The sequence below is a fragment of the Thermobia domestica genome, chromosome 3, assembly GCF_964235325.1.
Source record: "Thermobia domestica chromosome 3, izTheDome1.hap1.1, whole genome shotgun sequence".
Taxonomy (NCBI): Eukaryota; Metazoa; Arthropoda; class Insecta; order Zygentoma; family Lepismatidae; genus Thermobia; species Thermobia domestica.
Genome location: NC_137456.1, coordinates 186359603 through 186383788, shown reverse-complemented (window position 1 = coordinate 186383788; position 24186 = coordinate 186359603). Strand labels below are relative to the sequence as shown.

At 36.1% G+C, this 24186-nt stretch overlaps 1 protein-coding gene across 2 annotated transcripts in view; it reads left to right on the top strand.

Moving 5' to 3' along the window:
* The window catches only part of Pop2 (CCR4-NOT transcription complex subunit Pop2), a 204108-nt gene that overhangs the window by 34308 nt on the left and 145614 nt on the right, over window positions 1–24186 (top strand). For both annotated transcript variants that reach the window (XM_081752058.1, XM_081752059.1), the window contains exon 3: window positions 2446–2585. In XM_081752058.1, the coding sequence (XP_081608184.1) occupies window positions 2446–2585 (140 nt within the window). The remainder of the gene's footprint in view (window positions 1–2445; window positions 2586–24186) is intronic.

Below are 24186 nucleotides of genomic sequence, written 5' to 3'. Positions count from 1 at the left end.
TAGTCAGCGAGAGAAATGAAGTCTTAGGAAAATGGAAAGAATATGTTCAGGATTATATGAAAGTAGGGATAAACCGTGGTACCGAGATGTTGAAGTAGAAAATAAAGTACGCGAGGATGATAAAGTGTTTAATATTCTTCGGGACAAATTTAAAAATTCTATGTCAGAGATTAGAAATCTGAAGGAAACCAGGGTAGATAATATATCAATTGAATTCATTAGGAATGTTGGAAACACAGGTAAGAAAGAATTGTTCCTAGTGTGCAATAAAGTATAAGAAACAGGAGAATAGTCAGAAGACTTCCTGAAGACAATCATGATACTGATGGCTAAAAAATCGAACTCAACGAGAGATGAGGATTCTCTCATGCAGCAAAAATTTTGCTTCGAATACTGAACAGAAGACTGTATGGAAGAACAGTTGAAAAATTTGAGAAACAGTTTGGATTCAGGAGAGGTAAGGGCAAAAGAGGTGCAATTGGATTATTAAGGGTGATCGGTGAAAGGTTTATAGAAAGAAGTGTATGATGTATTTATTGATCTAGAAAAGCCTTTTGATCGCGTGAATTGGAAATTATTGTAAGTTCTAAGGAAGGTTGGGTTAGAAGACTCGTAAGAAGCTTATTTGTAAACGAACAAATAAATTGTTACAATAGGGGAGGAAATGACAGAGGAAGGGAAGTTAGATAGGGATGCTGTCTCTCGGCAACATTATTTAATATCTATATTTAATATCTGTCTAAAAGAGATAATGGAAAAGAGCCTGCGTGATGAAGACATCATTTTGGTAGGAGGTAGAATAATTAGGCGTATACGGTTTGTAGAAATGGCGCTTGTTTCGGAATCTGAAAAGAAAATCAATAAGATGTTAGAAAACTTGAAGAAGGACTGTGAAGAATATGGGAAAATAAATAAATATAGAAAGACAAAAGCTATGGTAATTGGAACGAAGCGGTCGATGTCATATATAGAAGTAGGAGGAAAGAATGTAGAACAGGTGACTAGATTTCGATACCCAGGTAGTGATGATTAAAGACTTGAAGTGATGGCAAAAGAAAAAAATGGCAGGCAAAATGGCAAAATAAATTCTCAAAATTGCTCTAAAAATGGCACTTTATGTGGCAGAAATCAGCATATTCGTTTTACTTCCCTGAAACTTGTACAGCAAGATATATCTGTTTCTTTTTATTCCATTCTTTTAAACATGTACCGGAGTTGAAGATGTGCATGTTACGTTTTATTTAGCTTTGTACTTTTGCCTTATAGCCGCAACGGATCGTTGAACTCTCGTAGTTCACTGTATTAGGTTACTATACGTGTAATGTAAGACTCATCCATTGTTATGCTTGGGCTGGGAAGTTGAAGTTATAAAGTTAACTGAATGTTCACACGTATCTTAGTATTGTTCGACACTGTGCTGTGTGTCTTTATTTAATTATTCTTATGTTTTTAATATTTCGGTGAGATCCAGCATTAATGGGTATTTTCGGTTTCATTGTGTACTTCGGTTAGAATAACACGAATTCTTAAATTTCTGTATTTGAAAATAACAACATCAATTTCAGTATATTGACGCTTTGAGAATCTGTCCTCTGACTCCGATCGTATGTCGAAACTATTGAGTTTATTCACTCTTAATCTTCTGGGGAAGTCAGGGAGAGTGGAAAAGGGTGAGGCAAAAGGTTTCAGTAGTATCATATATCTCATAAAAATAATGAAATGCACATTACTTTCTAAATGTGTTTTTTAATGTGTTTCAGGAGAACGCCACTTTGGATAGAGTCAAAATGTAGATCCTGTAGTTATATCGAAAGTCTTTTTATTATGAATTTATTTTTTACTTATACCTTTTGCTATTGGAAATTTGAGCTCCTGTGCGTACCGTTTGGGGATTGAAAGTGTGGAACTTCCTAACTATAAAATTAGTTTAAATGCACGGACACTTTTGTCTTTTTTAATCATCATAGCCGTCTTGAAAGTTATTAGTTGTACCACCTGTATGAATGTGTAACAAAATATACTTTTGACTTAAATTTTATTTATAGTTCTAGGATAATTAGTTTTAAAGTTTGTTAACATATTAGAAACATAACCCCTACTACATTACGAAAAAGGACAGGATTACACCAATCCTACATTTGTAAGTGAAGATTGTGATAAGGACTGGTGGCCTAAATCGGACCCTTATTCCTAAGAAAGTCAGTAAAACTTTGTATTGTGCGACGTCTTCAGAGTCATAATACGATTAAGGAGGCAGTAGGAAAGAAAATAGACATAATGTCAGATGTAAATGTACACAAATAAATATAGCAAAGGCAGTATATAGCAAAGTAAGAATGTGTGATCATTTATTACTAAATACGCGTATACATTCAATATTTGTAACAATGGTTTCCAGAAATAAATTTGTTTATAGTGAAGAGTTGACACTTTTAACGTTTTCAGGTAATAACAGCACCCATTGTGGCCATCAAAACATTCCTAATAATGAAGAATGTGGCATTCGAGATGTGTGGGCGCATAATTTGGAAGAAGAATTCCGAACCATACGCCAGGTAGTACAAAAGTACCATTATGTGGCCATGGTAAGTTGATAAATGATTAATTGGTTAATGAACGCAAGAACGTTATAGTAATATCACAACAACTAATCTGAATAATGTTCTTTTTATGTATTTTTAGCCAATATTTCTAATACTTAACACAGATATTGTTCATCAGTTCTAAACCTTAATACTTTCTTCTATTCTGGTCTTTTCATAGTTTTGTTGTAACAAACTGTAGTGAAAAAAATCAATATATTATTATTAGGTAGTACACCAACCCTAAACAAAACCTGTTCTATATTTTTCCATATCTAAGTCCTGTAATCATTTTCGTTTGCCTATCGCCAAGTGAACTTTGTGGTGGACAAACACCGTGCTCGTGGGTTTTCTCGGGATTCTCCCGTTTCCTCCCACTTTCTTCATTCCACCATTTCACTCATCTCTCATTATCACCGTCTCCTTTAGCCTAACCGGCATAACCGTGGGACGTAAAACTCAAAGATTTCATTTCATTTATTTTCGTTTGCCTATGTCTTCCATTAGTCTTATCCAATGTTGTCATTATTAAACACTGTAGCCAAGTAATGTACATATTCAACTCTCAATTTGTAATTTCTGTAAGAAGGTATAATAAAGTATTTTCAGTCTTAATTTTTGATTGTATTGGTACAGTTTGTAATAATCGTATCCTAGTTCTCAAAGTTCTCTTTTTTTTTGGTGTTCAAAACTGGGTTTTTGTCTTAATATAATAAGCTTCAAATACTTACTTTCTTATTAGTGGCCCGATGTAACACTTTTATCTTTTTTGTTGTATGTTTTGTAGTTGGATAATATCATAAGCCTGACACAGCTTTCTTCTTCTCGTGCGCCTCCTTAGCCGCTTAACGGTTTTACCCGAATTATTACGTTCAAGGGTAATATGTAAATCTTGATTATCCCGAGTTATTACGTTGAAATGATATTTTTTCCGTTCGAATCTGTATTTAAGCGAAATATTTCGTTGTGAAAAGAAAAGGCACAGGCAGCAAATCTTAACAAGCAAATTAACCGTCTTTTGTTTTGGTTTATTGACTTTTACACCAGGTGGCAGTGTATTACTCCTGCAGTGATTCAGTTTATATTTCTGAGTATTACCGTGGCCAGGACGCTGTTCGTAAGTTGTGTTTCTTTCCTTGAAGAAAATTTGTGGTTCAGACAGCATTGTTGTGAACGGTGTCAACAATGAGCAGCGAAAGTAGGAAAGAAAGTAGGAGCAGCGAAGGAGTTTCAGTGTAGTTAGTATAGATTCAAGTGGGACGAGTGACAGTGAATTACCTGTTTCAGACAGCAATTCTAATAATTCTGGTCATGGAATTGCAGATCTTTTTGCTGCTCGCCAATAGACTGAGATTGACCCGGATAATATTCCGGCTTCTGCGCCACATTTTCCGTTCAATGACTCACCGGGATTGCTCGTAAACTTCGATATGGATGCAGATATTTTGCAATATTTTGAGCATTTTTTGATCGTGAACTGATAGAGATAATTTGTGAGCAAACTAATACATACACTGAACAATGTAATCCCAAGATCAGTGTAATCCCAAGTCCTTTCCTCCGTTGACTGGGAATGAACTTATTTGTTTTCTCGGACTAGTAATTTTGCAGGGAATTTTGCAAAAGCCACAATTGGAAATGTATTGGTCGAGGAATCCTCTTCTTGTGACGCCATTTTTTGGTCAGACAATGGCTTTTCGTCGTTTCAAACAAATCAAACAATATCTCCATTTTTCAAATAACGAAGAATATGATCCAGATACACATCCGAACCCAAAACTGAATAAAATTTGTCCGGTTTTAGATAAGTTAGTTACCACATTTCAGGAAACCATTAGTCCGGATAGAGACATCACGATTGATGAAAGTCTTCTGTTGTTTAAAGGACGTTTATCATGGATACAATACTTGCCGCTGAAAAGAGCTCGATTTGGCATCAAGAGCTGCATGCTGTCTGAGTCTAAATCAGGGTACGTATGGAACTTGATCATATATTGTGGAAAAGACACGAAACTAAGCGACAAGTACAGTGACCTTCCTGTTTCTTCTCATGTCGTTATGACATTGATTGATCCTTTGTTAGATAAGGCACATCGTCTTACTATTGATAATTTCTACACGTCGCCTGAGCTTGCAGATCGTCTTGTGTCCCAACGAACTGATGTGTATGGAACAGTGAAACTTACACGTAAGGATATGCCAACGGGACTAAAGAATAAGAAGTTGAAGAAAGGAGATATTGTAGGGTTTCAGAGGGGAAAAGTGGCTGCAGTGGTGTGGAAAGATAAACGAAATGTTTCGTTTTTATCATCTGTGCACAGCATACAAATGGCTGAAGTAGAAAAAAGAGGTGAGAAAAAGAAGAGGCCAGAATGTGTGATAGCGTACAATGATACAATGGGCGGTGTAGATGAGTTGACCAGCATCTTTCAGACTATTCTACGCCAAGGAAAAGAGGAAAGAAGTATTACAAGAAGATATTTTCCCACCTCCTTGACCTTGCTTTGTGGAATTCATTCATCATATATACAATGTCAGGTGGTACAAAAAGCCCACTTATGTACCGCCTGGCCGTAATTGAGAAAATCATGGAAAAATACCATGATCTGACATGAAGCCAAGAACAGGACGGCCAGGTGTGATACCTTCTCCACTGAGACCGACTGGCCCCGGCACTTCCCGGACTATATCCCACCAACAGCAAAGAAGATCAATGCAACAAGGCAGTGTGCAGTATGCAGCCGGGTTCCTGATGCTAAAGGCAAAAAGATTCGCCGTGAATCGCGCTTTTATTGTCCAGATTGCGATGTGGCACTTTATGTGGTTCCATGTTTTCGTGTGTATCACACAGTGGCAGACTTTCCAACAAAGTGATTGATAAAGTAGAAAGCACTGAACTAAAGTGGAGACTAATTCAAAAAGAAAAAGCAAATCTTTTTGATTATTTTTCATTTCTCGCGGTGTTTTATATTACTGTTTAATTAATTTAGCGTTCAGAATAAACATTTTGTGTAAGTGAGCTCATATTTGTACGAGGGTATCCCGCGCATATTTTATTTTATTCTTACAGTTTGTTTTATAATTTTCAGTGCCCGAAATATTTCGGGATAATCCCGATTGAATGTTTTCACGTTTTAAATAGCCTCAACTTATAAGACGATAGAAATTTTGCCATGATTCTGTTCAGGACTAAGCAGATAAAGCTTTTGTTTAAATAAAACATATTTTTTCAGCACGCAAATTCATTTAATCTTACAATTATTTTGTTTTCAGCTGTGCCCGAAAAAACTCGGGATAATCCAGAAGTAGTATTTTGAGGGACTATAACTTTCGAAATTTGGTTCTGAATGACAATTAAAATAGATCGTGTTAGCACGCATTTATGATAGATTTAAAATATGAAATTAAAATATATTACCTTTTTGGGACGTTTCTCTAAAATAAATTCGACCGTTAAGCGGTTAATGTGTTCATTTAATCTAGTGCCAATATTTATTTTGATCGTTCAATATAGGAAGCGTCACAAGAGGAAAAAGCCTGATACGTTCCACTTATAGTGTTTTTGTTCAGAAAATATTTCTTTCAGTGACTTTTCATATTTCCGTGGTAGTTTAAAACTAACTTTAAAATTGTGTGTTTTAGCTATTTTGTTGTTCTTGCAGTATCCCTGGATATAACGGAAGCGAGACCTATGGGGACGTCTTGTTTACAACTTTTTAAGGAGTTTATTTACCAAAGCTCATTTGTCTGGAAGACAAAACATGTCAAGAACTATTTGATCAGTTATCACCAATTTTTTTCAGAATGTAGCGGTTATGAATCAAGTTCGTACCTGAACCGATATTAAAACCGGATTGGTAGGAATTAACAATTTCCAGTATTGACGTTGATCACTGTTAAGAAAAATGGTAATAGACAGAGAGAAAATGGTAATAGACCTTTTCTTTTCTTTTCTTTTTTTTTTAACTTACTCGATTAAGCATTGCTAAAATACATTACGTCTCTATTAAAATGGAAATAGTTGGTATCCACTACAACTTCCGGTTTCAGTAATGATCTATGCAGAACAAAAGCGATAACAGATAGCGAAAACCGGTCTTTTGGAATCGATTTAGGGTTCTAAGAATAGCTACTATCTTCTTTGTTAACCTTCTGTTCAAACCGAAAGTGGCACAAATCAACCACTTAAGGTTTTAACATTGATCGCCATAGAACAAAAATTATAATAGATAGTAAGAAGTGGCTTTCTGTAATGAATTAGGCGTTTCAAAAATATATTCCATTCTCACTCGTTATTTGTCTGTTACTGCATGAAACGGCAGAAATCAACCACTTCGGTTTTAACGTTGATTGTTACAGAATGAAAATGGTAACATATAGCGAGAAGCGGTTTTCTGCAATCAATTAAGTGTACCAAGGATATATTCCATCTCTATTCTAATATCTGTACTAAAATCGGAAGTGGCCAAAATCCACCACTTGCACTTTTAACGTCAATCACTCTAGAGGAAAAACAGTAATAGATGGAGAGAAGCTATTTCCTGCAATCGATTCAACATTCCAAGAATACATTTCATTTTCATCCTTAAGTCTTTACTAAAATCGGAAGTTATAGAAATCCATACGACTTCTGGTTTCAGTATTGCTCTACTTAGATCAAAAACGATGAGAGTTTGGTTTTAACATTGATCATTATAGAGTGAAAACGGACCAGATGGCGGCAAGTGGTTTTCTGCAGTCGATTTAGCGTCCCAAGAATATGTTGCATCTCCACTCCAGTCTCACTACGAAAAATGGAAGTAGTATAAATATATTAGCATTTCAAGTTTCAATAATATTTGAGAAATTGTCACATAAAACCAAACTCCTTCACATGGTGTATACGTGGCGCTACTACTTTTTCCAGACTCATTTTCTCAAATTTTTAAAATATAGCTAGGTTTTTGTTTCCATATTTTCACGATAACGGGACTGTAATCGTTAATAGACCCTAGATTTGATACTCTATGTAGTTCTTCATCCCTCAAGTATTACAATCTGAGAACCCTAATAAACGTGTTTATCCATATGTTGACTTTGTATCTGGCACGAGTGTCCTGAATTCCTTTTTACGAATATATTACTTGAATAAACTTAATGATTTATAAGTTAACCAAAATTTAGAAATATGTATACTGGTAATTTCTTTAAATTGTCAGTATTATTTGTAAAATTTCTTAATTTGTGTAATATACTGTTAGTATAATTTCTTCAAGTTTGCGGATCGAATCTATTAACAAAGGCTTAGCCATGAGAATTTCCTTACCTCCGTTATTGGTAAACATAATGCTAAATCATTTCGAAGCTAACATTTTAGAAAACCCTGAACTAAAATACATATAAAGTATTTTCGTTTTGCAAATGACACCATGACGGCGTATAAAAATGAGGAATAGTTTAATTATCTTCTAGGTAAGTTAAAACGTATTTGCTTTCAGAATAAAATTTACGATTGAAAAGAACAATAACTCAGATTTTTGGATATAACATTTTACAGGAAATTTAGTAAATTCGTCTGAAGTATACAGGAAACCTTTAACAAGTGATGTATTCGTAAAATCGAATTCAGGACATTTCGTGGCAGACAAATACCAATCTGTGGATAAACATCGATACTAGGTAATAATGAAATGGCTTTCAGATTGGTAATACTTCAGGAAGATTTGGATGAAGAACTAAATATAATATAAATTTTGGGGTCTGTTAACGATTACAGTCTTAAGCCTTAGTCCCGTTATGATGGAAATAAAGAGCTCACTATATTGTCAAGAAGTTCAATATAGATGTGAATAAAAATCGTAAACAAGACGCTCCCCGTGGGTCCTATTTCCGTTGTATTCAGGAATATCGCATAAACTACTTAAGATAGCTAAAAGGTACGGTCTTAAAGGTAGTTTTAACCATCCAGAAACATGGAAAATATATTTTGTGAATAAGTGACATTTCCTATATTGGAATGCCCAAAATAAATATTGGCTCTAGAGTAGAGGAACCCCATTAGACAGTTGCGCAAATAAGGAAGCTGTATAAGACTTTCGAAAACATCTTCAAACTACAAAATATACAGTATAAAGATAGATGTGTTACATGGAGCTACCAATAACATTGAAAGGAACGTACATGATGCTTATTATATTAGGACAAAAACCCAGTTTGAAATACCGAAACATAGAACCTAGAGGACTAGGACACTATTATTACAAACTACATTAATAAAAGCAAAGTGCGTTATTATACGTTCTTTTAAGATATACAGAGATTACAAATTGAGGTTTGAATTTGTACATTAATTGTTAACAGTGTTTAATATGACATTGTACAAGGCTTTAACTTTACATAGTGTTGTAAAGACATAGGCAACGGGGAAGATCACAGGACTAAATATGAAAACTTAGAACAGGTTTATTTTAGTATGTGAGGACCAGCATAGAAAGCAGTCTTAAGCCTTAGTCTTGCCGAAGAGCACTCGTGGGAAGCACTGGAAGTATTGGCTAAAAGACATAGAAAGGAAAATATTCAGGATAGTTGTTATATTAGATAAATTTTGTTTACGAAGAACATCGCAGCAAGCAGAAGTTCATAGCACTACGTAATATTTTGTCATATTAATAATTTTATATGAGAGCTTCGTTTGTCTCTTAAGGTTAGTGTAAAGGGACAAGTTTTGTCAATAGATGTCACTACAGTCTTCGTATCTCTCCAATGTATCTTTCACGAAAATTTACGATTTCTTCTACAAATTTCAACCTAGAGTCTTCAAACTTTTAGAGAAGGAACTTCATAACCTATTAAAGGGAACCATCTGTGCCGATTTTTTATTTAGAATTTTTTCATTGTTGGAACAGTTCCATTGTTAAAGGTTTGGATATCCATTTCAACAATCAAGCTATTTCAACAATGAAGAAAATTCAAAATAAAAAATCGGCACGGATTATTACCTTCGTTAGATTATGAAGTTCCTTCTCTAAAACTTTGAAGTCTGAAGGTTGAAATGTGTAAGAAAAATCGTGAATTTTCATGAATGGTAAAAAAAATACATAGGAGAGATACGAAGGCTGTAGTGCCATATATCGACAAAACTGGTCCCTTTAAACCAACCTTAATGCTTAGTGTTGTCGCCTTTGACGCGGGAGACCCATGTTTAATACCGTGTGGGAGCTCATGTTGTTCGGTTTCTCTGTTATCTTGCGTTGTCTTAGTGTTGAAAAGGCTCTGCTAAATTCAAACCAAACCAAATTTTGCATAAAGATGTTTGTAAGAGTTAAGAAGCAATACTTTAAAACTTCGTTTTAACTCTTGTAGTCTTATATTTATTTTGTGACTGGAGCTAGAATAGAAGGAATTTTCGGACTTAGACATGCCATTTTAAAAGTGAAGTAATAATATGGTCAGACTCATAAATTGTGCTGTTGATTTTCTCCGCCTTTGGTATTTCTTAGCGACTTGTTAGCAGTCTTTTCAGTTTTTCACCCAATGTCTCCTAAATAAAAGTATTTTCATTTCGTTCCTTCTATTAATTTACATTTTTTTAAACATATATAATACAAATTTAACTCAAATATTATATAGAACTACATTCTTATTTTACCGGCTTGGAGCCCAATTCTCATTCTCGTCTTGAAAATTTACAATTTCTTTTCTAGCATTGTGAATTAACACTAAACTTTCAACCGATATTTAAGTTATAGGGATGATAAGTATATTGCAATGTTTTTATAGGTAGAGTCAAATGATGGTCCGGGCGACTTTTTCCTTCACCAAATTTTATTTCAAAATATAATAAATACAAATGTTCCTAATTCAATGTCCCCTCTTGAGTGACCAAGTGAAGTAATATTAAGTGTTTTGCCGGGTGCCCCTTCCACTTTTGGCAGTTTCCAGAACACTTAGCAGGTTGTAGGTTATTAGGATTATAAGTTTAAGATGGGATCCCTAGTCCAGTGCGACATAGGGTAAGGAAGAGGTGCTCCTAGTCCACAGAGACGTAGGAAGGTAACGGTAAAGCGATCAGTTGGCCGACTGATGCTGGGTCCCTCGGTGGTTCGGCCTTTATCTGTCCTCTTCGAGTCCTTCCGTGAGGTCAGTCTTCTTTCGGCGATCCTCGGTGTTTTTCGTGTCGGCTTCTCTTCTGCTATGTTGTTTACAATCAATAGCACGTGTTGTGTTGAGACGTGCCTTGGTCGTGATGTGGGGATTCTTACACTCCCATACTGGAAAAAAGTAATATGGAAGGTTATTTTGGAGAAAACACACAATTGTTATTAGTGACAGGTAACTGCACCACAACACTGACACAGTTGGAGACACTGTTTAGACACTATAACCACTATGAACTATAAGAACACTTGGTGCGATATATACATGAAATGGTAATAGCACTCTAGTTCCGTCCCAGCTAAGCAGGATCAGAGCTGTCTTATCATTTCCCTTAAAGTGCGCAGAAGTGCTAACACTGTGATTAATAAATATACACTAGTTCACTAATTGTGGGTATTGTGTGATGATGCCTGTTATTGGTATGAGTATGTAGGTTGTCGTCACATCCGGTACCCATAATCTTTATTGGTTGAAACCCGCATTTAACAGTAGTCGCCGGTGAATTTAGTCTTTCTAATGGTAACGATATATTTGGGCGTCTAGTTAGGCTTATGTTTGTACGACGGGACTTCTGGTCACTCTGTATAATGTTATTAAGAGTCTGATTTTATGAACATACTGTATAAGGAGAAAAATTACGTAATGAGCATTCATGTACTTCGTATTGAAAAAGCGGTGGAAACAAGAAAGTATTGTATTTCGACCTTGCAAGGGTTAATGACTTTTGAGACACACACACACACACACACACACACACACACACACTCACACACACAAAAAAAAAAAAAAAAAAAAAGAGAGAGAGAGAGAGAGAAAAGTGTTGATCTTGCATTTTGCGACTAGAACGGAAATACTAATGTAGCGAAGTTAAATAACAGAATGAGATAGAGCTTATAATTGAAATAAAGAAGTGCGATTTTATGTGAGCATCTTTTTTTTTCGTTTCTTCTGTTGTTAGTTTTTCTTCTGTTCCCGGTGAGTACGTGGAATTTTGTTAATATTCTTGTTTTTATATTTGTGCCTCTTTCTTCTTAAGTTTGTGTTCCCTCAGTTTGGTCCGTGTAGAATGGCTTCAAACGGTCTACCGCGATGTCTTGAATTCTGTGCTAGAATTTAGATGGTAATTCGACTCGATATAAATTTGAATTAAGCTTCTCTATAATCCGTGCTGGTCCTTCGTAGTGAATGGTAAAGTGTTCAGGTAAACCAATTTTTCTTATGGGATAATATACCAAAACAAGTCCCCTGGATTGTAAGTTGTCTGTCTATGGCGTCTATCGTAAAATTGCTTTTGTTTGTTGTACGCCTGTTCCAGGTTACTTCGTACTTTCTCCCTGATGGCTGCTAGTTTATCTCTGCCAATTTGTATATGTTGTCTTGAAGCGAGTGTACATTCTGTCGGGATCCTAAGTTCGTAACCAAATAATAAGCTTGCTGAATATTTGGTCCCTCCTTGTACGTAAGTATTGATACCAAAAATAACGTGCGGTAACCATCTTTCCCATTTTGTATGGTGTTCTTGTACGAAAAATTTGAGACAATTCTGTATGATTTTATAGGTTTGTTCTACTAATCCTATAGAAGCATGATTATATGCGGGTGAGTACTTAATAGGTGAAATCGTACTTCTGCGCTAAATTTTGTAAATTAGTTACTCCATGTACTGGATGCTGATCCTAATACAACGTTGTAAATGCACCGAATTTAAAGATAATATCATATTCCAAAAATTTCTCTATATTTTCCTCGTTTATAGCGTCTACTGTTTTTGCAATTACATATCGTGTAGCTAATTCTGTGGCTACTAGTATGTATTTATTTCTTCTTTACTTGGTAAAGGTCCGAGTTCGTCATAGACCCATGTTGTTGCTCTCTCCTAATGGGTGATGTAGTAGTTCGGCCTGCTTCTTTTGTGGTAGTTTCTTTAAACGTTGGCAGTCCTGGCACGTAGGTATTTTGTAAGCGAGATAGTTTTTTAGGTACAGCATATAACATTTTTTATGACGGTTTTGTACGATTTTGAAAACCCAAAATGCGGGTTGAACGCCTGGCGTGTAAGGTTGTGAACCACAAATTGGCTAGTGACTTCGGTGTACATAAGAGTATATAGTAAGCGATGATCAGAATGGTTTTGTTTCCTATATAAGATGCCGTTTTTGAGACAAAAAAAAAAAAAAAATCTTGCTGATCTAACCGTGGAGATCTTGTCCGGTTTTCCTTTCCTTCGAAAACGGAAATGATGTCTTTGTAGTTGTCATTTTTACGTTGCTCTCGCGATGTTTGGTAAAAGGTTATCTCCTGTTTCTACAATATTAACTTGAAGACTATTTGATTTAAAAGCATAGTAGTCTTCACCCTTTTCTTCGTCAGTCTTCTTTTTCCTCTTTCTTCTTAATATCTTGGGTTTGTTCGAGCCTATTGATTATATCTGCTGGATGTCTGCACCCAGGGATATATTGTATATTAAAATCATAATCAGCTAAAAATAGCTTATACGTTGTGTATGTCCCGACTTTGTCAGGTTGCGTGTTCATCGTCGCTATACACTTTGCGTCTACGTACAGATTGAATTTTCTATTTAGTAGAAAGTAGCGAAATTTGCGCAGTGTATATATGAGATCGTACAACCCTTTTTGCCATATGCTAGCTTTCTCCTCGGTTTTTGTCAGTCCTCGAGAACAGTAAGCAACGACCTTCTCAGCATCGGTTTTTGAATCATAGCAAGCGAGTACTCCTCCTATTTGCATTTGACTACTATCGCTATAGACGCGGATTTCTAACGAGTCGTTAAAATGAGCGAGTGATGGGGCGTTTAGTATGTCTTCTTTCAATTGTTCAAAGAAAACATCGTGCTTCTCTGTCCATTTAAATTTAGATGTTACTAATTGCTGGAAAGGCTCAATTTTGATTGTAAAGCCTTTTATGTGCGCTCTAAGGTATGATTTTAAAGCTTTAGAGAATCCGCTTTGTAGACGGTCTCTTAAAATTTCGTATTTCCTTGGCTATCTTTGGAGATACTTTAATGGATTCCCCACTAACGAGGTGTCCTAATACGTTAAGCTCATGATAGCCGATGTGTGTCTTCTTGGGTGATGCCCGAAAATCGTGTTTCCTAATTTTCTGAAATAGTGATTCTAAATCCTGCAGGTGCTGTGGAAAATTATACGCACTGGCGACAAGGTCGTCTGCAAAACTTGTAATCCTGTGTGGTAGTCCTTCCAGTATCATCTCCGTCGCAATAGACAAGCTCTGGCTGGAGGTCCGATGCCCCATCGTACATCTCAAAAACTCGTATGACTTTCTATTATGATTGAACTCAAAAGTCGTATATTTTTGGCTCTTAGGATGCAACAAAATTTGGAAGTATGAATTGCAGGGATCAATAGCTGTTATGAAGGTTTTCCCTTTTACAGAGTTTAGAACGTCCTCTGTTGATTGAAATGGCACTGATAAATACTCGGTGTAATTGTTACACTTCTGTAGGTTGAGAACTATCCGAAATTCTTGGGTATTAGGCTTTCTGAGCACTAGAAGTAAATAAAATTCATTATTGTCTGTAGGCCTGATTATTTTTGCCTTGAATGGTCTTGAATATGTTTATCTACCTGATTTCTGATTTGTAATGGAATAAGTGGGGAACGATCGTGAAATACAGCAGACTTAGAAATCCTAATTTTATGAACATATCCTCTAAACTGTGCGATGTCGTCAGGAGCATACGTAAAAACGTCTCTATATTTAAACAAGTCATAAACTGCTTGTTTTTGCTTTTTGTACAAGTTGGGGTTAACGTCAAAGAGTTCTTTATTGAAGTTTCTCCGTGTATTTTAAGCGTTCTTCCGTTTCCTCTTTTGTCTTAAATTGATACGCTTTTTCTAAAAAATTTGGTTCTTCTAAGGCGTTAAAAGGAATTTCGTGTTCTTCCTCAAGAACCGCCACTGGTGTATTCCTTTTTAAAGTGACGCTATTGCCATTGGGATTTGAAATTAAAATTCTCATATTGTTTGTTTCTGTCTTCTGGTCGAGAGCATTTAAGCTATGTTTCTCGCGTATTCCAGGAAGCAATGTTATATACAAGAATTCTGCGTCATCTATTTTTTTCTTTCCTGTCACTTGTATGAATGTATAAGAACGAGGATGTAATGTTACTTGCTTAGTCACGTATAAACAGTTCTGGTCTGTCTGCGATATTATCAGAGTCATAAAAGCTGACAGCTTATTTTCTTTGCTCTCAGGTGGTAGTTGTGGCTTCCTTGGACGTTTAAAGGAGATTGTGTTCTTGTTTAAATCGATGGTGGAATGCGAACGTTGGAGAAAGTCGATTCCTATAATTATTGGCATTGTTCTGTCAATTACTCTAAAGTAATGAGTAAATGTTGTTTGACCTATTTTAAATTTTATCAATGCTATTTGGTTCAAACAAATATTATTTACACAAATTCCTTTCACTATTGTCAGGAATGGAATTAGACTTGTCCCAGGGGGTACGGCGTCGGCTGGCCAGAGGGATACCGTGCTTCCTGTGTCAGTTATCGCAGTCTGAGGGCCTGCTTTAGTTTTAATTGTTAAATGGGACCTGTTATTTTCGTTCTCTAATGCAATCTTTCCCGTTTTTCTACCAATTGTTCCTTCATTACAGGAATTTCGTAATTTAGGCTTTTGTTCTTGTTAGTTTCTGTTTGGTTTATCTGTTTCGAGTGATACTTACTGTCGGCCCCCTTGTCCAGGGGCTGCCTCACACGTTTTTTGGACGCTTGTAACAAATGGATGCACCGTGTCCCCGCTTTCGGCATATCGCTCATACCAAACTTTGATCTTCCATGGGTGTAGCCTACTGGTTGTTCTGGGTTTGTTCCCGCTTTTTCTTCCCGTTATTGTTGTTATTTCTCCTTCTGCTTCCCTGGTTTCTGTTCTTCGGTTGGTTTCTATAGCTCGTCTGTGCTATCACCAGCGACAATTCTGCCATTTTATTGGCCAAAGTAGAGAGGTCATTTTGTGGAGGATTTTGCTCTTTGTGGGGAGTGGTCATATGTTCTTGACTTGAGATTTGAAATTCTTGACTTGAGATTTGAAATTCTTGAGGGTTAGGTTGGGAAATCGCTATGGAAGTATTAATTTGCTGCTGATATATAGGTACATAGCTATTCATCGGTTGTGTAAAAGGTTGCGTTTGTACAGGATGGGTATGGTGATATAACTGTTGAACAGGATACATTGTCTTTGGTTCGGTTGGTAAGCTATAGGATGTATTCTGTGGGTTAGGCATATGATTCTGGCCGTATAACATGTGCAGTTTTTGTGATAGCTCTGCATGCTCCCTTTTCGTTAAAAGGTCATTGGCGGCTTCCAAAGTGTTTAATTTAGTCTGTAGGGCGTCTACTGTTGCAAACCTTTCCAATGCTATTTTATTAAGAAAATCCCTCTGTAATCCCAAGGATAAATGATGGATATTTTGCTCTTCTGTCGCTTCCGGTAGTAACTGCCTGATTGTTCGGAGTTTACGTAAAAATTATGAGTCTATAGACTCATCCATTCCTTGTTGAACCTCGAATAATTCCTGTTCTGCTTTATAAGATGGGACCTTTGGCCTACTTAATGCTACCAATTTAGATTTTAAATAGTCGTAGGACATCGTACCAAATTGATTTTGGTTTTTAAGCTGCAACACGAGATCCAGTGCTGTTTCTTGTAGATATATTGGTAAAATTTCCTTCTTCTAAGCTGCTGACCATGATTGCATGATTGCCATATGGTCGAATAGTATGAAAAACCTGTCCGGGTCCTCGTGCACGTGTCCCGCATACTTCCTCAAATGTGATTGTTAAAAGATATGTTACATGCACCCTCCGTCATATTTGTGTTATTTTCTCCTGATTTGTATGTTCGTTTATCTGACCTAGTTTCCGTCATAAATCGCACTCAGGGAAGGTAAGAAGAGGGAGGGAGGGAAACTATATGAAATTTAGTTGAATTTTGATACTAACCTCATCAGTGCTTTCATAAAAAGTTAAGAAAAAGAGCGCCCCGTACAAAATTCCGGTGCCTACATCACGCAATGTTTTTATAGGTAGAGTCAAGTGATGGTCTGGGCGATTTTTCCCTTCACCAAATTTTATTACAAAGTATAATAAATACAAATGTTTCTAATTCAATGTCTCCTCTTCAATGACCAAGTGAAGGGATAGGATATTAAATGTTATGCCGGTTGCCCCTTCCACTCATGGCAGTTTCCAGAACACTTAGCAGGTTGTAGGTTATTAGGATTATAAGTTTAAGATGGGATCCCTAGCCCAGTGCGACATAGGGTAAGAAAGAGGTGCTCCTAGTCCACAGCGACATAGGAAGGTAACGGTAAAGCGATCAGTTGGCCAACTGATGCTGGGTCCCTCGGTGGTTCGGCTTTTATCTGTCCTCTTCAAGTCCTTCCGTGAGGTCAGTCTTCTTTCGGCGATCCTCGGTGTTTTTCGTGTCGGCTTCTCTTCTGCTATGTTGTTTACAATCAATAGCACGTGTTGTGTTGACATGTGTCTTCGTCGTGATGTGGGGATCCTTACAATATGTTACTTGCACATTTATTATAGCATTACTTTTTCTAAGTGCTTCTAATCTATATTTCTGTAGTGTGTATGATATATTATCTTATTATTCCTGTTTATATATTTATTTTTGTTTTGTGGAAATGCAACAACTATATCATGTAAATGTGTGCTTAAATATTCGCGTTTATGAATACATCTAAGTATAATATTCTTTATGAAAAATCCACGCTCCTGTGCAGTGTAAAGACAACTTTCTACACATGCGTTTCCTGTGGTAAGTCGTTACGTACGCGTACATTTATAGAGAACATGTGTTCACAAGTGTAAAACAGATATAACGAACATGTTGTGGATTGTTCAGTACATGTTCATGATAAGGATAGTGTATGTATAAATGAGAAAAATGAGATTTCTAGGTGTAAAGCAAAGGGAATAAGCACAAAATCTGTATATGCATTGTTTAATGCATGTTTAGACGAAGCAATAGTGTATGTACGGATGAGGAACACGTGGTTTTCAGGCATAAAGCATAAGCACAAAGCTTGTAGATGCATTGCTTAGTATATGATAAAAGAGAAATATACTGTTTTCAGGCGTTAATCAGGCAAGCACAAAGTCTATATAGATAAACTAAATAGTACACGTACGCTGCCTCTGTACATTGTGTGTACCTTGCCTGTATAGGTTGCATAGGTATTGCATAAATATTAAGTTGATATATTTACTGAAACGGAAACCTGTACATTGCTTGTATTTCGTATCAGTATATAAACTGAATAAGAAACATGTATATTTTATTTATAGTATATATCTATGCGTATTGTTTGTACATGCACTGTATAGATTGTCTTCGTATTTCATCTATACATAAATCAGAGAGAGAACTCAGAGCAAATTTACAGTGTTTGTACATGCAGTATGCCTCGTGTCTGTTTGTGATAGTGAATTACATCTACTGTATAGATGTACCGTGTCCTCATAATAAATATGTAGCAATAGGGCATAGTTTACTCCATTTGATAGCAGTTGAGGTTATTGTCCTATTTGTATAACCTCAAACTTGCATGGTTCATATTTAACGTATTATATGGAGGACAGTATCTAACTGTTACGGCAGAGTGAGTGAATAATACCCTAATACTGTATATATATATTTAGTGTGCAATTCATGTATAGATGTATCATAGTGTGAATGCATGTAGGTGCAGTCGTGAAAGTTATCTCGTACTTGTGTACACATTATTTGGAACTGATATATAGAATATAAAAAATGTAACTTCATTATTCACTCAGCATTTACTCTAAAGGAAAACATTTTATTCGTTAATATACTTTTATGTTCAAGAATCTTGGAATTCTCCTCTTCTTTTAGTAGTTACACATCTTTGACCATAGGTAATGTAGTTTGGCGTAAATAAAAGCTCTTTGTCCCTCTGAAAACCTTTCTGTAAACAAAACGCATAACAGGATACCCTTCTAAACAAAGATGTCATGACCATAATGTGCGAGGGCTCATGTACCCTTGTGTCCAAAATTATTGTCGCATGTCTATAGAGATGTTCTTGTAGCAATATAATTTGACAACGATTTCGCCCGGTATTTCTTATAGTGTTAGTATGTGTATAATCGGCAAAGACATATATGTGGCAAATTTCATGTTAAAAGAGCAACAAATAAGAACAATAAAACGAAACTAAAACTTTCGTGTCCATTTAGCAACATTTTGTTTTAGTTATTTTAATTTTCGTATTAATAATTCTTTTACTATGAAATTTACCACAAATATACATTTCCCGATTAACAACGTAGTATCAGTATTAAAAGTAACCTGCAAAATCGTTATCCAATTATATTCGTACAAGAAAACAGTTACAGATATGCGACAGTCATTTTGGACATAAGTGTACATAGTAATTAAGACAGAACAGATCTTATTTTAAAGACAATATTAACATTTTATGTATGAATAATACAAACTACACTTTTAACTTTATTGCCAGGAAAACAGGAAATTTTATACAACGGATGTTACAATATAATTATCACTTTTTTTTCAGTGTATTGTGCTGCACTCAATGTAATTTATTTTTATTATGCAAAAATTACTTCTAAATGATTATTAGTTATTGTATTTCTAGACTTTGTGTCTTCTGTTAAAAAAGATTAACTGACTCCACGAAATATTTCGACTATACATAGTACAAGATTCTTACAAACTGAAGTCAGAGAGAATCAAGGAAAGTCTGAAAAATTAAAAATGATCAGGGAATGTATTAGTCTAGGCATCGGGGCTTAAAAATTTAGTTCTAAGAGCAAATCATGTAAGAATTTGGCGTCCGATATTTTTTTAATATACACCCATCATTGATCACAAAAATGCCGGATCTCAGAAAAAAAAACACCTCACGGAAGGGAAAGAAAGCCGAAATTTTAGCCGTTTCTATTATTCACTATATCTCCGTAACTATTGGAGCTAGAGCATCCAAACATTTTTTCATTTTGTTTGCCTCATTGCGTTCTACAATTTAATTCTAGTAAATTTTTGAGCTAAATATAATGGTTTTCTTGTTATTTTCATTTTTACTCAGTATTGGTTGCGCGAGACGTTAGTTTTTTAGTCACAGGTTCTTTACAAGATCGAATTCGGAAAAATGTTTCCTCTAAAAGATTTTCGCCACTTGATGCTCTTTCAAAAAATGTACACTTATATTAGTGTAGGAGTAATAATGCCTAAGTTATAAGCGACTTTATTCTGTCGTATGCGGAACTGATCACGGCGCGGCCCAATAGTTCTCTTCCCACAAACCGTAGATATTAGCAGTTGATGATTAATAATCTTGTTTGCCTGTAAGTATATAATCCTGATGATTAAGTCTGTCTATAATCTAATTAAAAATATCCATTTTTAAAATCAGTTGAGGGGCTTTTCGGAAAATAACCCTTGTCAAAACACAAAATTTCTCTGAAGAACTAAAAGAGAGCTTTCTCTAGGATACAGTATGAGAAACTTTGCAAATCTGTATAAAATTTCTTTATACGTGTCTCTGATACTTTCTAAAACAGGTACAAACATGCAACTCTCTAGTAATTTTTCTGAAAAAATCTTGTTTCGACAAGGGTTGTTTTTGCTACAAGTCTTTCGATTTATGTACTACAATGGTACTGAGGGAAATAGATCAGGAACCAAATTTGAAATTTGCCTTCAAGAGAGAATCATGAACAATTTGCCATCCACGTTTTTTATATATATATTTTACCGCCTTTCCGTTTTAATATTTACTGTAGCGGCAAGAAAAAAAGCAAAAAATAAGATATGCGTAACACATTTTATAAATGATCAGTTTGAAACTGTAAAATCTTATTTACAGAAGAAGCATTTACCTATTATTAAGATTGTGTACAGTTGCTATAATACAATAAATCTATAATAAGAAACGTAATAGAAGGAAGCCATATATTATGAAATCTCTACAGAAAACAAATTATTTGATTTCTAGAATTAGTTCTCAATAATGTTATGCCACTCATTTATAAAGATAACGAACAAAGTTCTGTCTCTTTTTCACCCACCACTTTCGAACATTAGTATTTCTCCTAAGACATACCTGGAAGACCAAAAATAGTCCCCATAAACATCGACGACCTTCTGCCAATGTTATGGAAGGGAATTTATTCCATCGCGGTAGAACTTGGTGGGCTGTCAAACGAAGAAGGTATCAAGTGCATTTTGCACGTCTACTAGGGATTTGAACTGGCGTCCTCTAAGGTGGTTGTCCAAGAAATGGAACAAGTGATAATCGGAGTATGGCGGATGCAATAGTGTTTCCCATCCAAGGCGTAGAATGGTGTCCTGGGTCATCTTAGCCATACGGGGCTTAGCGTTGTCCACTAACAGGAAGACCCCTTTGCGATTCAGATGTGCTGGCTGCAGAGTTTTTACTTTTTTTCTTGAACAGGCTCAACTGCTGACAGTACGCAGTTGCATTGATGCTCTGACTAACTGGTAGCAGTTCCCGATGCACGATGCCGCGAGCAGTCCACCAAACCCACAGGAGGACTTTCTTCTGGTGCAGTGCTGGTTTCGGCTGTTTTGGAACCGCTTCATGGGATGCTAACCAATGATGACGAAGCCGTGGAACTTCGTACAGGAACCACTTCTCATCACATGTCAACATCCTGTCCAGAAACGGCTCCTTTCTTAGACGAGGCAGGAAAGAAAAACAGATGTCTACTCGTGTTGCCTTCTGGCCCGGAGTCAAATAATGTGGGACCCATCGACCCAACTTTGTAGTGCTTCCCAAGTTGATAGAAGTACTGTCGGAACAGTTTCTCCACTCACACTGAATTTAGTGCATGGAATTAGTCAGAAACCACCAAAATATTTCACTTCCGGCTACCAGTCTGCAATTTTACACAGTTCTTATATGTATACCAAAGAATAGAAAACCGCCGGGAGACACTTGATCTGACGTCCGGAACACATGTGATGACGTCATCAAAATGGCGGACAACTCGATTCAAAAAATATGCCATAACTCCTATATTTATGAACCGATTTTCTTCAAGCTTAGCTCAATTTAAAGGAAATTAAATTTGCAATAAAACATGTCACAAAAATATTTCCTCTAAAATTAACCGTTTCGGAGTTATTTAAGAATTTAATAAATTAATGAGTATTTATTAAAGAAAAATACAAAATAACTCCGAAACCCTTAGTTTTAGACGAAACACTTGGATAACGTGTTATATTGTTAATTGCATTACCTTTAAAATGAGCTACTAACGAAGAAAATCGGTCCATAAATAACTGAGATATCACACATAACGTGTTAATTATATTATTAAAATGGCGGTCACGACTTCTAACAAATTCAGCCAAAATACTTTACTTCCATATACCAGTCCCAAATTTTACACATTATTTATATACATAATAAATAATTTAAAAATACCTGGGAGATACTTGATTTAACACGCTGAACTCCTATGTTGACGTCATCAAAATGGCTGCCGGGATTAAAAACATAGGTTTGCTTAAATACACTTAACTCCGTTACCAATCATTTTATTGTCTTCAAATTGCTCCATTTGAAAGAGCATGAAATACGCTACAAAAATTTTATTCGAATTTAAATGGTTTATGGCGATGACAACGTGGAAGGGGGTAAAAAAACAATGTTTTGAAATGGTTGCTGTCGGCTTAATATATTTTGCAATGACATTTCTGTTATTACAAGAGGCGTTAACTCAAGTAAATGCACATTACATCCATTGCAATGTTGCATGCTTGTATTTTTTTTTTTTATGAGTGATTCATCTTTAATTACAAATTATACCACAAAAGAGTGAACATGAAAATAAAAATAGTTATTTACATCTTTTAGTGGATCCAATGCCCTCTTTTTATTGATTGGCAAAAATGAAAAAATATGCTTTTCTTTTTTAGGAAGGGTAACATATATTTACAACAGTTTCTCACAGTGAAAACATGTACAGTCCATATGGATTATTAGCGCGGAAGGCACAACTATTGAAAACAATGTAAACTTTAAACAAAGTGACAAGTTTGTAAGCTTAAACTTAATTTCTGCATTGACCCTCACAACTACAAAGTAAAGTACAAAGTTCGTGTATTCTTACACATCGACAGCGCGTGCAAATCTGTTTGCACTTGCATGCTATCAACTGTTTTTGCTTTTATATGGTGAAGTTTGGCCTTGTCGACCAGAGGGGCTCGTAGTCATCTGCGGTCTTCTTCCATCCCCACTCACAAGGATCCAAGCGTTGACTGTTCCGTTGAAGACAGTTTGTCCACAAAGAACATTGTAGGATGGCCCTCTTCAAGTGTTGCAACAGAGCGTTGCTGGTTGGAGGAAGATTTTCAATGGGTCTGTTTTGCTGGGTAAAGAGAATCCGCCTGGCCTCATTGACGGTCTCTGCAGAACTTGATGAATGGTACATAAGAACTACAAAGCGTTGAATGAGTAGAAACGTGTCGTCATCTTCAGAGATGTTGTCCAGAACTTGAGAATATGCCGAAAAAGCTTTGTCTACGTCTCGGAAAGTTATCCACGTTTTCCGTGCAGTGGTTTTACCAATACTTGCAAAACTTGACACAGTGTCAGCCCCCGTAAATTCATGGAAGAAAGGCAAAAGATCTGGAACTCCTCGTGGAACTTTGTTGTGCAACTCGTGGATCGGAAGGTATTGGAGGTGCTTTCCACTGCCGTATTCCATCCAAAATTCTTTCAGTGTATTGAGTCTAGAAAAGGCGTACATAGCAATTACTACCACGTCACTATCAGCAGTTTTCACCATGACCTTAGAACAACCCGAGTATTACATGGCATGCCATACATGAAGTAGGAGACGGGCATCGGCTTCTTCATGGAATTCAGAAGATATAGCTTCAAATATCGCCTCCATTTCGGATCCGAGTACCGTGTCTCTGTAGGTGCAAATGACTTTTTTCCCGGCGGGAAGACCCATTTAGACCAGGTTTTCAGCTAAAAATTCAAAGAGTTATTCTTTGTTTTTACTGTGAGCAAGGAACTTACTGAAAATTTTGGGGATGACAACATTAGATTTTACATTTATTCTGAGCCCAGACCCTCTCGACTGTCTTACGTCATTTTTTAGGCTTCCTTCTAGGTAGCGGTCAAAAAACTAGGTCAACTCTTTCCACAGATCTTAATCTCATTAGAATGTATGGTTTAACCATCTGGTTGAAGTACTCTTGAAATGTCCAGCTGGATTTAGGAACAAACATATGGATCAAGGCTGCTGTATCGATTATGAGCGTAGAAACTTCGGGCTCATGAGCAGTAGTCACCCGAACTCCACTTGAATCGACGATACAGGACACCACGTTGGATGTTTTTTTTATTGATTTCCTGAGCTTACCGCTGTCAGATACGGAAGGTGGACAT